At 35.1% G+C, this 14,914-nt stretch overlaps 1 protein-coding gene across 1 annotated transcript in view; it reads right to left on the bottom strand.

Moving 5' to 3' along the window:
- The window catches only part of GLRB (glycine receptor beta), a 45,395-nt gene extending 31,092 nt beyond the window's left edge, over nucleotides 1-14,303 (bottom strand). The window contains exons 1-3 of the mRNA XM_041428000.1: nucleotides 14,150-14,303; nucleotides 2,801-2,907; nucleotides 196-263 (exon numbers count right to left, since the gene is read on the bottom strand). Of these exons, the coding sequence (XP_041283934.1) occupies nucleotides 196-263; nucleotides 2,801-2,907; nucleotides 14,150-14,271 (297 nt within the window). The 5' untranslated portion in view covers nucleotides 14,272-14,303. The remainder of the gene's footprint in view (nucleotides 1-195; nucleotides 264-2,800; nucleotides 2,908-14,149) is intronic.
- Nucleotides 14,304-14,914: the final 611 nt, after the last annotated feature.

Below are 14,914 nucleotides of genomic sequence, written 5' to 3'. Positions count from 1 at the left end.
CTTAGAAACCATGGATTTCCTTTCATGTAAATCAGATTCTAAAGCTACAACAATCTGCGGACACATATGGAGTGAAATACATTAATAGGTTTAGATCTAAAATATTTCTGTTTTATAGTTCATAATCCTCAGCCTGAAGTTTGATTTCGGAAGGAAATCTCCATGTGCACTACATTAATTTAATCTCACTCTTACCATAGTTGTCTCTTGAATTGATCCAAAGCTGTTAATGAAGATGTTAACTGCAACGTCAACTGGAATTCCTTTCAAAAAAAATAATTCTAGTGAGCTACACAATCCAGTAAAGGTACATTATCGTTCATTTAAAGCTCCTTTATACCAGTATCATAATGCCACAATGTAACTTTAAGTTAGTTTATACACAGTTATCAAAGTCAATAGAAATCACTAAACCACTTTTTAACCTAGTGACAAAAAAAAGGGAAAAATAAAAATCCTTAGTCCAGAGAGCTAATCTTACAGAATTCCACTGACCATACATCTAACTTAATAGTGATTGAATTTAATGATATTCTGTTATCTCAGAATGCATAAGCCAGTATTACTTTTGCACACAGTGTAATGATAGAAGCAATTCATATTTCTAGCAGCAGCCACTTTTAACTGTCAAGGTCATAATGACACACTATCATCCCAAATTACCTGTTTATGATTTATGATGAGATATTTCCTTATGCTTTAAGAAGATATCTTCTTGTGCAACTAAAGTACATAAGCCTTTACCTGTCTGTAAAGTATGAATACAGGCAGGTAAAAATTATTGCATGCATTTTTCACAGCTATCTAGCCTTCGTATGAAAGAGTTGGAAAGCTGCTCCATTTTACAATGGTTACCAATTAGCCAGGAAAAATTTTTAGAAGTCAGAGCTGTGAAGATACTAAGATGGCCTGGATTTTTTTCTCTTTTCCACAGCCAGGATTCCTGTAGTTGAAGAGGGATGGTATGACAGCTGCTACATCTGCCCTCTGTCACCCTGTGGGAACTGATTGGCAGTAATTTAATCTGGTGTTAACAGAGAGTTATCACAGAGCAAGGAGAAGTGACCTGATATTTGAGAGAACTAATTATGGACCACTACTTTTATTTAGTACCTCTACGGTGTGAGTGTCAGGATGTCCACTAGATGCAGGTATATCATTTACACAGTTACAAATACTCTTCCTAATTTCAGCAACAAAAGAGCTATAAGAATATATGAATACTGTTTTGACAGACTAAGCAAATACAGTACAAAGTAATATATGTTTCTTCCAATAGCATGTTTGTCTGCATAAAATATTTTATGCAGCTTTAATACAAAAAATCAAACTCATTCTTTTGGTCACTAGAAATTTATGAAGATAAAATTTCACTTTTTCAGTTAAACCAATTTGTTTGGTTTGGTTTTTTAATCAGACTACTTAAGTATTATGCTTTTGTTATGCAATAAGCACAGTACTTATTTTAATGCCTGACGCATGTGACAGAGCACTCATCACATCACTAGTAGCCAAGAGTGTACTCTCTCTTCCAGATTTGAATAGGATGTGCCATCCAAGAAAATCACTCATGTGTGAGGAACATTTTAACATGGGCAAACCACTTGTCAGAAAATGTTCTTTTTCTTCCACCTTCCTCTGAGTTAACATTACATGTCCTCCCTTTCCCTTCTGTTTGATTCTTACCAGACTGCCAGAAGGGTTATCAAAAATATAAAGAAATCTGCATCATGCTTTGTGATTACAAGCTGATTATGCTGAAGAACAGGTAGAGAAGAGGCTGGACATTTATTCTTTCTGACAAGACAGTGCTGTAAACATATAAATATGGTTCTACAGTGAATAAGAAAGAAGCTGTACACTTACTGAGAACTGAACTTAATAGGTTTATAAAACTGTTAAACAGAACTGAAAATAGCCTCTTCCAAAGCACAATAAACATTTAAGATTTCCAAATTTTTCATACTAGTGATATTCATGTTAAAATATCTCTTAATGCTCATATAATTACATGAGGAGTTTTAAATGAAAGAGCTGTTTTATGTAAACTGCTTTATCTATATGTAGTAAAATTGTCTACATCTTTTTAGTAGTACATTATTTACAGAAGGTAAATAATCTAATTCCTGAAAAGTCTAATTTACAGCCCAACTTGTGTGAATTCTTAGAGGTTTTGCAGAGAACATGTATTTCAACTTTTTCTTCTCATGTAAGGATTCACACACTCTACACAGAAGCATCCTGCAACATCTGACTACCAGGGAGATGTTTTAATGGCAGAAAATGTGTTTCAATGCATTACCTATATGAATTCTTCAAGTGTGTAAGCTTTATAACTAAAATATATTTAAAGGATTTAATAATTGTATAGTTTGCTAATAGTGATACTGCTGACCCCAACTTTTTTTAGTCATCTTAAAGGATGTCTATAGAGAAATCTGGTGGTTTAAAATGCTGTAAGGCAGAGTCTAACTAAAATGTAGGGATAAAAATATATTTTTAAAACTTATTCTATAAATTCTATTTCTACACTTTAAAAGTCTTTTATAAAATAAGACCAATAGTAATAAAGCATCACATACTATTATGATAATGAAATCCTAACCTATTGTCTTTCAGCTCAAAAGGATAAATATCTTCTGCAGTTTCACACTATCTAGGGAGGCTTCCATTAAAAAAAACAACAACAACAACAACAGAAATTTAGCTTGTGAGTATAATATCTACATAATTTTTCTCTGTGTGAAAAGAGTAAAAGTTAAAATCCAAAGATAAAAAAAGGCTGAAATATCTGACAAACCTTTGAAATTAGGCCTTATCCTGGGATCATAGCTGAGCAATAGTCTGTTCAAGATATTGCTGGTAGAATTAGCAGGTACTCTTGCAAGGTCTTCAGCTGATTGCTGCCTGTAAAAAAAAGTTCATTAGTTACTATCAAGACAGAAATAATTCCATGCTTAAACTGAAGTGATTTTAAAGTAATGCCATAAATGTCATTTCACAAGCAAAAAATGTACATTATTTTACAGGTGCCATAACGTATAGTCTTCCTTTCCTTGAGAAGTTTCAGTAGTTTTCAAGAAACTACTCGTGTAATAAACACAAATGCTCTGACATACTCTTAACTGTAAACTTGGAAGCAAATAAACTGCAATTCCCTAATTGTTCCTTTCCTTCCAAACAAAAATATGCAGAGGGACATGATTTCTTCATCAGTAGAAAGCAGCCACCTGAACTATTTTCAGTGACTGTCAGATTAGGAACCTCAGTGAATTGACAGCCACTTTGTAGGTGCCAAACCATGCAGAGGCTTTTGGCAGTCTCCTGCTCTCACATGCCAGTGCCAGCTATTCCACCCAGAGCTGGAGGATTGCATAATCTCTTTGTCAAGTGCTAATAAAAGCTTTACTACAGAAAACAAGGCCTTGGACTCTCTGGTTTTGCAGGAGGAATTTAAACATCTTCATTACCCTGCCATTATTGTGCTGGGTGTTAAATGAAAACCATTGCTGCAATCAAAAAAACCTGCGACAGGTAAATGTAGCTACAAGAGAACATGAAATTGAGTGTAATAAAAAACAATACGGGTGCGTCAGTGCCCTCCCCAGGTATTTTAAACACCAAGCAGGCTCATTATGGTATGTAAATGAACTTGTATGTTTCCAGAACCTATTCAATGACTGTTTCCAGTTTTGAATTCTGTCTCATAATCATTTTGCCATCCCTTTTATGATTATTTTGCTTTCTGTCATTATAATTCAGTAACCAGGATGCCATGTAAAGATAAGAGAAACACCCTACATAGGTATGATTCATATGCATCAACATTATCACCTCTTGCAAACTAATGTACAAATGTATTTTGAAAAATAATCAAGTTTATTTCCTTAAGATTTTCCATAATCAGCATAAGATGCTGTTGCCTTCTTCACCACATAATTTCTTTTTTTCATTATTGTCTCCTATACCAATGTCAGTTTGACAGACCTACAGGTTATCCTGTATAACAGCTAGTTTTTTTTTTCTTCTCATTCTTCAGTTTCCTTCATGTCCTCTGGAATTTATGCCTTATTCAAACATTTTTTGAAGAAAACAATAACTTTACAGAAGTCTTTTGACCAGTTTAAAAAAAAAAAAACAACAACAAAAAACCACATGAATTCGATCTCCTGATTTTAAAATATCTAATTATGGCAGCTCCTGTTCAGCATTTTCCTTATTTATTACTAGGAAATTAATTAATTAATAAATGCCAGCATAGCATGACATTAGTATTTAATTGAAAATTGGAGATGAGACCAGAGCCTAGCCCTTGAAGAGGTCTTACTAATAACCTCACCTTTAAAAACAACTGGTTTAACTCAAACCATAAGGGAAAAGGGAATCAGATCTGCTGACTTGGTAGCACTCACTATGACTTCCCAAAGAGATTTAATCTTCTCAGTTAACATTTGCAACTAAAACATTTATAAATAAAACTAAGAAGGAGTTCCCTATTATTAAAAACATGTCAACCATTTATGAAAACATAAATGCATTTTATTATATCATAGTCTCCTTGATACCCATTGAGCATTTTATTGTTCAGGAAAAAAATAATTAGATTTCTGTTTTCTTTGTTGTATTCAGGATATTTCTGAAACCCACAACTGCATATCTGCTTAGCTATTTTCTTGTATTTGCTTGATGTTATAAATGAGAAAAAAATTAGGGCAATAAAACGGCACTAAATCCTCCTTGAAATTTTGATTACTAAACAGTAATTAGCAGGATAAGTATGCATTCCAAAAACTACACAGCAATGTACCTACCAAGAAATATGTATCCAGAAGGATATCTTAAACTACAACATACAGGAAGAGAAAAGAATTGTGGAGCAGCATTAAGTGGCTGTAGTATATAATTCCCCACCCATCTCTTGCAGTAAACACACTACAACCTCTGTGATCTGTAACAACCACATGGGTGAGCTAATTGTTCCAGCAGAACTTCTCCAGAGATAATTGGTCTTCTAATAAAACAAGGAAGCATTTACTTTTAGCAACATATGTTAACTTCCTGTTATGTATACAGACCTGTATGTTCTGTATACAATAAGCCTCTGCTAATTTAATATTACAGCAATAAAACAAGGAATATATGTTCTAACTCCTTTCCTAATAATTGACAAATTCTCTTTCAAACAATCCTCCCAAGGCTGAGTTTGTAAGATTTTATATTTTACTTAGAATTGGATCATTATGCAAAAGAATTTGTTTATTTCCTCATTTGGTAAGGTAGCTGGACTAGATGATCATTGGAGGTCCCTTCCAGCTGAAATGATCTATTCTATTCTGTTCTATTACATTTCTGTAATTTTGAGATGTGCTCAGTTTTCAGTGATGACCTTTACCACTGAAGAGGTTGCTACAGAAGTATCACAAGCCAGTTTTGCATGATTATTTTGTTGCTAACACTAGTTGGACAAAAGGAAAACAAAATATTATTTTCCATTTTCTAGAAAGAGCAATGCAGAAAAGAATGTTCATCTAGCTATTAAAAAGGCAGGCAAACACTCTGTATGCTGCATTTTATCAGATACAGAAAGGTTCATGGCAGTGCTTCCTTGCAAGTTACACATATTAGCATCTGAAACATCTACATCACATGTCTACATCTCCTTAATACTGACAATAAGACTTCTTTCTAAATTATGTATAATGAAATATGAAAACAAATCCAAGTAACAACTAATGAACAAACTTAATTTTTTTTTTATTTTGTCATGGGTTATACAACGAAGTTCATTAAATAGTGAAAACAGTAATCTGAACTACACAGGATAACATGGGCACATAAATGAAATACAGATACTCATAAGAAGCAATGAGGAAAAGAGAAAAAAAAGTTTGAGAAATTAAATGAGTGAGCAACAAACAGCAAAAGAAAGCCAAATACAGCTGACAGTTTTATTTGTCTTTTCGAGTAAGAGGAATAAAGTAGTAGCTTTGTGAGATCTGAGCTGCACTGTGGAAGTATATCTATAAAAATATCTGTTCAAGTTGTTAGCTCAAAAACCATCCAAAAATTGGGCAAAGGAGACTTATTGCATTGGGAAGACAGTGATGGGAAGAAAAATGACAGCATAGCTTGCTGGTAAAGAACACCACAATCACACCTTCCACAAATCATGGGGTTGTGTTCTGCACTTATACAAGTGTAGAAGTGCATTTTCCCTTGCTTATCTAAGAACCAAGTGAAATACAATGACTTTCGCTGGTTTGAGTTAGGAGGACAAGCATTGAGATTCAGTAATTGCTACTTTTAAAGGTCACTTTGAATGAAGTGGTTGAAATAGCCACTGGAAAAAAAAAAAAAAAGCTCTGCTGAGTATCAGTCATATTTTTCATATTTTCGCTGTGGTTCTTGTACAGCATGCTGTCATTATCTACCATAATTGAACAGCACACAAGGAGACTTCACCACAATGACTGGAATTCCTTCTGAGAGCCTTGCTGACCAAAATGCCTAAACTTCACCTGCAAATCAGTACATCAGATGTATTTCTTGGGGTGAGTTAAGAAGTTAATGACAATTTTGGAGTGACAAATGAGCAAAAAGACCTAATGAGACAGTTAATGGGATATGTTAGCTGCTTGGATAAAGAAGCTGGGACTATTAATGTGAGACATTTACCTAGAGCCACAACTACCCCTGCTTAATTGGCCATTATGGAATGAATTAATGAGAGGCATATTTGTATATTACATAAGACAAAAAGGATTTGAGCTGAGATCTGCCTTTCTAGAAGAATCTTACTTCAGTGTGCTGAAGGCTGAGTCTCACATAACAACACACCAACTGAGAAGTTATTTACCATTTTTTATAATCCAGCCTACAATTTTCCCATTTGTAAAAAGCTGGTAACTTTGATTTCCACCAGTTGCAGTATGCATTTTAATTCTAATGCATTTATTTCAACCTCTGTTGAATGCATGTGAAGCTGATGGAAAGCATTAAGAAACAGGAATGTAGCACTCTTCATAGTAATTCATTAGTTCTAAGCAAGATACAGTGATTACCAAAGGATAAGGCAACAGAAGCCTCACAGTTGCTATGGAGAAAATTTAAAAGCAAGTAATTGTAAAGCTAGAACTTTCCCTACCAAAGATTTTACCTAAGTAATTAAAAAAGCCCACACAACCAACATACAAAATAACCAAACCCAAGGTTATTTTTCTGTCTCTGAAAAAATGAAATGGAAAATAAGCAGCATTCTTGCATACACAGAAGTATCTGCACTTCTACAGATAGTGTCCTCACAATCCAGAGAGAAAACAAAGTACAGTTAGTTTTTTGCTATAACATTCCTGTGTGAAATGACTGATCCTTGGGAGGTTACATCTGGTATCACTGACAAATCAAAGAATTGTTTTACATACTGTATTTCACAGGACATGCAGTCCTGTGGTGTTCAAGAGGTGTTCATCTCCTCTTCCACTGCAGCTCTACACATTTTATCACTGCCTTTGAAGATCATGATCAACATTTCAAGTTGATGGCAACAGGTTTTTTGTTTTCAACAGGCAATTGTTTTCATAATTCACTAACCAAAATCCAGAATTTCAAAGCAGATATGCATGACAAAAGGAAGCATGTATTATACTTGGTTTGAAATTTATACAGCTTTACATTTGTGTTAGGCAAATGTGTCAGAAGACATTATATCTCTATAGGTCATCATGATATTTATTCTCCAGAGCTTACTGAAGTTACATGGAGTCCTTTCCACATGCTACAGGAGGAAAGAATATAAACGGTATTCTACACAAACATGAAAGAAAGCTTTTTCATAGTTCTAAATTACTGGCAGATAAAAATACATGATGGAAACTGATGATGGAAACTGACATTTTAGTTATATAACATGGCTGTGTACATGTGAGAAAGGTGAAATAAGTATGGGAAACATAATAGCTATTATCCCACTATATACTTTAAGTACAATTTTCCTGATATAAACTATCAGTGTTCCGATTTGCAGGCATTTGATTTTTTGAGTGCAGTAACTCTAAGCATAAAAACAAGTTAATACATATCAATGACATACTATATAACTCTTCTGAGTGATCTCTCTAATCTCTAGTATGTTTAATAGCTACATTTCCAAACTGTGCAAGGGGACATGTCTATTCCTAAGAAGATTAATTACAATTACTCCAGTGAAAATTGGTATCACTAATTACATTAAAACTATGTAACTCTGAGTCGCCATTTTCATGCCTTCACAAATGCAGTTGATAGCTAAACACCTAAAATGAGACATGTAGCTTCAGTACTGAAATTTGGAGGTAGTGCAGTGTAGTGAAAAAAAAGAGAAAGGTTCCTTCACAGCAAATTTTGAAACAGAAACCCAGATTAGGCACCCTGAGTTGTGAACTGTGAGTTGAGGGGGTGAAACAGCTCGTCTTTCATCTCTTCTTGTAGATATACCACAGAGAATAGTCTCCTAATGTGGACACACAACCTTCCTGCAGTTAGGTAGTGTCAATAGCTGTTAGTGTCACTACTTCAGTCCTTGTCTTGCAGAAACCTCTTAAATGCAGCTTTGGTTTCATAATTCAACATTCCCAGGGTTAGACACCTTAAGGAGTGTTTATATGGGAATCTGAAGTGCCTTATTATTCAGTAAACTTGAGAAAAGCAAGCTGGTTCATCTGCCTGCCACAGATCTCACAGCCCCCAAACCAACAGAACCAGGTTAGCATGGTATTTCACCCAGTCTGAACTAGTACTGCTCTCAGCAATGTGATTTTTTGCTAAAGTTAGCTTGCTTGCTCCTAGCTTAGGCATCTCTGCATCCCACCAAAGTCACTACCTGTGACCCTTGTGCCTAATGGGAGTCTTGTGGTGTCTTGATATAGCACACAGATGTAAAACAGGATAAGCATCCAAATGTTTAAGCAACATTTTGGAATTAATTTATCTACATCAGTTCCATACCCCAATATTTTTTTTCCAAATGCTGTAAGTATGGAGACAATAGAAGGACCTTGGTAAAATCTAACCAACTGCATGGTGGTATAAGTGGAGATAAAAGAGCAAAATGTAAGCTGAGATACATTCTAAATAATTTGCCTTGACAACAGAATTCAGACCTATGGTTTTTCTTGGGGTTAGGTAAAGATGGTGCAATTCAACCCAGAGATCCAAGTTTTTTCTCAGTCTGGAGGTTGTATATGAAATACAAAGTCTGTAATCTTTCCAAAAAATTTTGGTGTCTCGTCACTCCAGTGTTGAGAATGGAGCAAACGTTGCTCACCGAGACGGAAAGTTACTGAACGATAACCAGTCTATCATTCTTAATTACTGTTTTACAGGACAGCTTAGGTTTTGCTCATACAGCTTTATCTTTTACTGCCCACCACATTTAACCATTTTGAAAACAAATTCGCAAACCTTCTGGAATGTGGCCCTATCTGTCTGGGATCACAGCTTTCCATGAGAGTTACATGACACAGAATAATAAAAGCATTGACCAACTGCAGTTACTACAGGGCAGAAGAATTTTTATAGGAACAAGACCTGGGCTCTGCAAAGTACTTATCATTGGAATGGCTGTCAGATTTATCTTCTTCCACAACCAAATTCAGGATTTCCTTTCAACTTCATTGCATCTCCTCCCACAAAGTGTATAAACCCTTCCACCACACCTACAAATGAAAACATTCACAGACTATCAACACAGTCTTCTAGATGATGGGAATGAGGAGGCCACTTTCCCACCAAGTACATTTTGGGGTTGATCACCTACTACAGATAGAGAGGTGATGTATACCCAAACACTTGATAAAAAAGTTACAGTTCATGGAGAAGTGGAGAGGACCCACGGTATAAAATATATTTGGAACTTTTACTTTAGTCTTAATAAGAAGAGCATGTCAGAAGCTTAAAATTAACCAAGAGAAATTTGAGGACAGAGTTTCATACGACTGCTTTAAACACATCAAAGCCTTTTTTCCCTAGTTCCACTGTCTTTTGTTGTTGTTTTTTAAAAGAAGCTGTTTATTGAACCTTTGCATCTGTGACCTTTCTAAGCTTCTGCCCTGGCAGATGGCACAAGCCATGTTTTCTGGAGGGCTTAGAGGGCCATTTCACAGTTTCTGAAGTAGCTGATATGCTTTATTCAATACAAGCCAAATATGATTTGTACTCCTGCTCTGTGCATAAAAAAGGTCTCTGTAGATATTATACAGTATTTATAAATCATCTACAAGGATACCAATCTCCATGTGGACAAATGCATAAAGGTGAAGAGGGATGCTGTTTTCAAAGGACAGTCCTGCTATCCAGACAAAAGGATGAGATTTAGCCACTGAGGTTTTGCTCTCAGCATTGCTGTGGCATTAGGGATGCTGAGAGATCTTCAGAAGTGAAAGCTGCGCAAGTGAACAGCTGAGTCATCCTAAAACTATAATTAACAGGGACAGCTGTGATGATGACCACAGTCATTACTGGTTTTATTAGCTGCTGTGTGACACTTACTTATCTATTCCTTTTATAACAGTGTAATAACCAAGCTTCCCTTTCCTTATAATTTCATTTCATCTAGAGATCTTGTGAGTAGTTTTTAGTAGAGAACTTCCAGGCTGCTAAGGATCGTGGAGATAACAGCAGCAGCTCAAACACCATGAAATAACATTGAAGTGTTTATTATGGTGTAATAAAAGGAAAAACATTTTTCAGCAGTGCTCTAAGTCATAACTGTCTCACATGTTTAAGAGAAGCAAGTTATTATGAAGAATTATGAAGAAGTTAATAAGAACCAAGTAACAAAGTCTGTGAGAAGGAAAGAGATCAAGTAATTTAATCTATCTGCAGCTGTATAAAAATCATCTGTATTAAGTATATGAAATTTCAAAATAAGCTTTGTAAACAGTAATACAGGTTTGGGTTGGTTTTTTTTTTTCTTGAAGGGGTGGGCCTGATTTTTTTTTAAGATTTTCCATGGCAAACAAAAGGCAAAAATTTTGTTACTGAAGCTTTGTACTTCATTGTACTTTGTATCTGTGGAAGCCAGTTTCTCAGATTTGTGGTGTGAAACTGTCTATTATAACATTTTAGGCCCAATATGTCAATTCCTTTGTTAATCAACAAAGATTCAGGAATCAGACAGAAGTATAATTATTCTATGTTTCACTTGGAAAGCCTGAGGTAAGAAGGAAAATGATCTAATGTAAGATGTAAAATCTTACATCTGTTCTGAGAAAGCATTAAATCAAAGTAAGAACCAAATGATTTAGTATCAGATTCAAGAAACCCTTCAATAAAAACCTGGGAAAAACAGTTTCAGGAGTAAATGAAAATAATGTATCACACAATGCACTGAGAAGTACAGCATCATGAACAATCACCAGGGTTTGCTCTAAGATACAAAATAGAATTTTCCTGATTTAAGGAAGCAAATATCTGTTTATGAGACAATAATGAACTTTTTATGGGGTTTCTAATCAACTTGTTTTCATCTTACCCTAAGAGTAGTTAATTTCATGCCAGAGGGGCACATTTGGCAAGAGGCTTGTATTCTGGAGAGCCATAAAAGGAAAAGTTCAAGTATGCTTAATTTTTTTCCAAACAAATTCATGATAAAGTCCCAAGCCAGTCTTGTAGCCACCCATTTCTTAACATCAAATTAAGGAACTCAGGCAGTAATATGAGATTCAATATAAGTTTTTCCTGAATAATGACTTGCATAGATTTGAATTTCATTATAAAGTTTGCAAGAGAGGATTGCTCCGTATACAACTACTAATGCAGTTTTTTGTTCTCTTGAAGAATTAAAATTTAGCTTTTCACATGCTGCAAGGAGATAAAAGGCAAAAATTTGTTACAATTAAGTTTTAAATTTTATTGCACCAGTAACCAATGCAAATTAAAGGTGGATTAAGAGTTTAACTTATAAAAGTACATTTACATTAGGAATTTGTACCATTCAATTTTATAAATTATACAAAAGGGGTTTTTTTGGTTAAAAATTAACATGCATTCTTCTAAAATATTTTTTTCATGATTACTAGAAAATTTTTAATTTGGACACTTCCTTGAGTAGTTTTAGTCAACCCTTATAGTGTCACTTGATTCCCTCTCCACAGCATTGTGTTTTGGTTTGATTCTGAGGAAAGATATTTTGCTTTTTTCACAAAGAAAAAATTACTACTAGTAGGCAACCTCTTTTACAACACAGAGTGCCACCAAATCAAGAAGTTTGGTGAAAGATCATTTAAAAAATGCTGATAATTGGAAGTTTGCCAACAGCAGCCTGAGTTAACAGAGCACTGGGCAATTTCTCTGCCAGACAGAGTTGATTTTCATCGCTCACTCACATGACAGGTCTTCTAGATGTCAGCCACAGAAACAGCAACCCCACTATTACAAGTGCTTGTCTCTCAAGCTGTGAACTTCAGCCAAGTGAGATGTAGACAACTTGGTCATTATTCAGGAGATGGAATAGGTGTCATTGCTACGGCAAGTCTTGCTGGCAACACTGCACAACGGATCAACAAGTACTGGATTCACTGGTATTTTTGCAGACAAATTCAACTGGAAAAGTATCACTTTGAAAATGATAGCATGTATTCAATGCTTTTTCAAGTGTATTGTTGACAAATGAACAACATACTTAATGGTACCAAGAACTACAGAGCTTAAAATAAAAACAAACAAGAAAAATCCACTCACAAAGATAAAATGACATTGCTGTTTTGAATTCTACTAAGACGAAGTCAAGAACAGGAGGAAATGCTGGCTATTTAAACAAGACCATGAAAGACCTGGATTCAGTTCCCAGCTGTCTAACTCACTTTCCAAGGGCTTCTGTTCTGATGCCTGTCCAGGGAACCCTGACATTTCGCTCCTTGCTATAAGCTCTCACAGTAGCTCAGACCAAAAGACTCATCCAGACTCAACTTAACTTTTAAAAGGGAAAGAATGGGTAGGGGTCATTTCAGATGAGTCACGATCATATTTGAGACATATCTTAATGTATTCAAATCTAACAAGAAATGTATTTTTTTAGGTTTGATATTAAAAAAAAAGAGAAGGAAGAAATGCACCATATGTAGAAACATTCTAAAATTGTAGGTTACAAATAAACATCTCTATCAATATTTGAAAAGAATGGAAACTTTAAAAAGTATTACTTGAACAATGCTTCTCTCTGATTATTCCACTTTTACTTTGTTTTTTCTTTGGAAAAATTGATTAATGTTAAATAACTAGTCTAACATTCTGTACCTCTTCTTTTATGGTCAAAAAAGAAATATGTTTTAACTGTGTCTAAACAATTTTATTATTTCAGTCATAGTAATTTTCTGCACTTACTGGCAACTTATTGTAGTCCACCAATCTTTTCCACATATATTTACAACATAACACTAAAAATGAGTAAGGCTGGCCAAGAAAATTATAAAAATAGCACTCACAAATAAAATATTGTCCTATGGATCACAATGTAAAGTGTGGTAGGCATTAGAAAGAGGAAGTTTTTTTTTAACATCAAGTAGTCATAGGTGTCCAGAATACATCCTCTATTCAATTGGGCAATCACAGATTATAATTTCTGTATTTCTACAGGGAGATTATTCCATAAGGGCATACCTTATAGCAACAATCAATACATCCACCTTCATAAAAGTTATAGAATTATACGATTGATGAAAGATGCTGAAGACATGAAGACATTAGTTCTATTCAACATGCAATTGGAATATGTGTAGGACAAGCCTTCTCTTACAGAACTAGCTAACCAGAATTTCATCATGACAGTTTTGCACCCTCCTTGCTATCCCCCATACAGCTGCAACATGATGCTAGACAGCATAGCACTATGGGACTATGCTACTGTGTCCCCATAAAAAGAAAGGCACTGGGTTGAAATCCACCACAAGAAAAGGAACAACTTTTGAGGCTTAGATTTTCCCCTTGCGTTAAAACAGACTTGCTGCAGAAGGAACACAATGACAGAACCATGCTGGTCAAACCCATTCCCACCACAGACCCCATTCTTCTACCAGATGTATCACCTTCTACTTCAATTGCCACATAACTTCCACTGTTAAAAACAGGGCAGGATCACCATCATACACAAGCATAAAAGAAAGCAGGAACATACGATGGACATAGATATTGCTTCTTTTTCCCTTTTCCTTTCTTTGAAGACTTCTCTTTGGAATAGACTTCTTCAATCCATAATGAGAATGAGATGAAACATAAAATTGCTAGTAAGAACTTCATCTTAAAGATTATGCTTCAGAGAAATCTTCAGTCTGTGGTAAAAGAAAGCAGCTTATGTTAGTAGGGCTGCATATAGCAAAAGAAAATACATACCTGCATAAAGTAAACACATATTTCATGGGAGTTGGGTTTTTGGTTGTTCTTCATTGTCCTGAGAGAGAGAATCTGTTCACATGTATCCCTGAAGTGAAACTGACTTAGGCAATTTCCAGAGAGTCAAGTAGCTTCCCAAAGTTGAAACTGACAGTGAGGAACTGATTTAAATGCAGGTTTGCTTCAGTGTGTTTAAGAAATGTGATGTCTTTCAAAGACTGCCTAACTGAAAATAGTCAGAAGCTTGGAAAGGGGCTCCTCACCAGCAATGTATCAACTGTATTAAATACAATGTCAACCAGTCATGTAGCAAGGCAAAGAACTGCAAGCTCTCGGTGACCTTGCACAGATAAAAGAGTGATCATTTCAACGCTGGTTATGAGAAGAGGTTATAAATACAATTTTATGTACAGAATTTAAACACAACAATTTTGCATGAAGCATTTCCACTACAGAGCCAGCACTGACAGGGCCTTGCAAAGATGACTAAACACAACCTGCAATACTATGCTTTATTGTATCGTGTTCAGCCTAGTATTTAAACTTCTCT

Source organism: Onychostruthus taczanowskii, unplaced genomic scaffold (genome assembly GCF_017590055.1).
Source record: "Onychostruthus taczanowskii isolate IOZ18803 unplaced genomic scaffold, ASM1759005v1 scaffold12, whole genome shotgun sequence".
Classification (NCBI taxonomy): Eukaryota; Metazoa; Chordata; class Aves; order Passeriformes; family Passeridae; genus Onychostruthus; species Onychostruthus taczanowskii.
The sequence above is the reverse complement of the archived record's forward strand: the minus strand, read 5'-3'. Positions and strand labels throughout refer to the sequence as shown.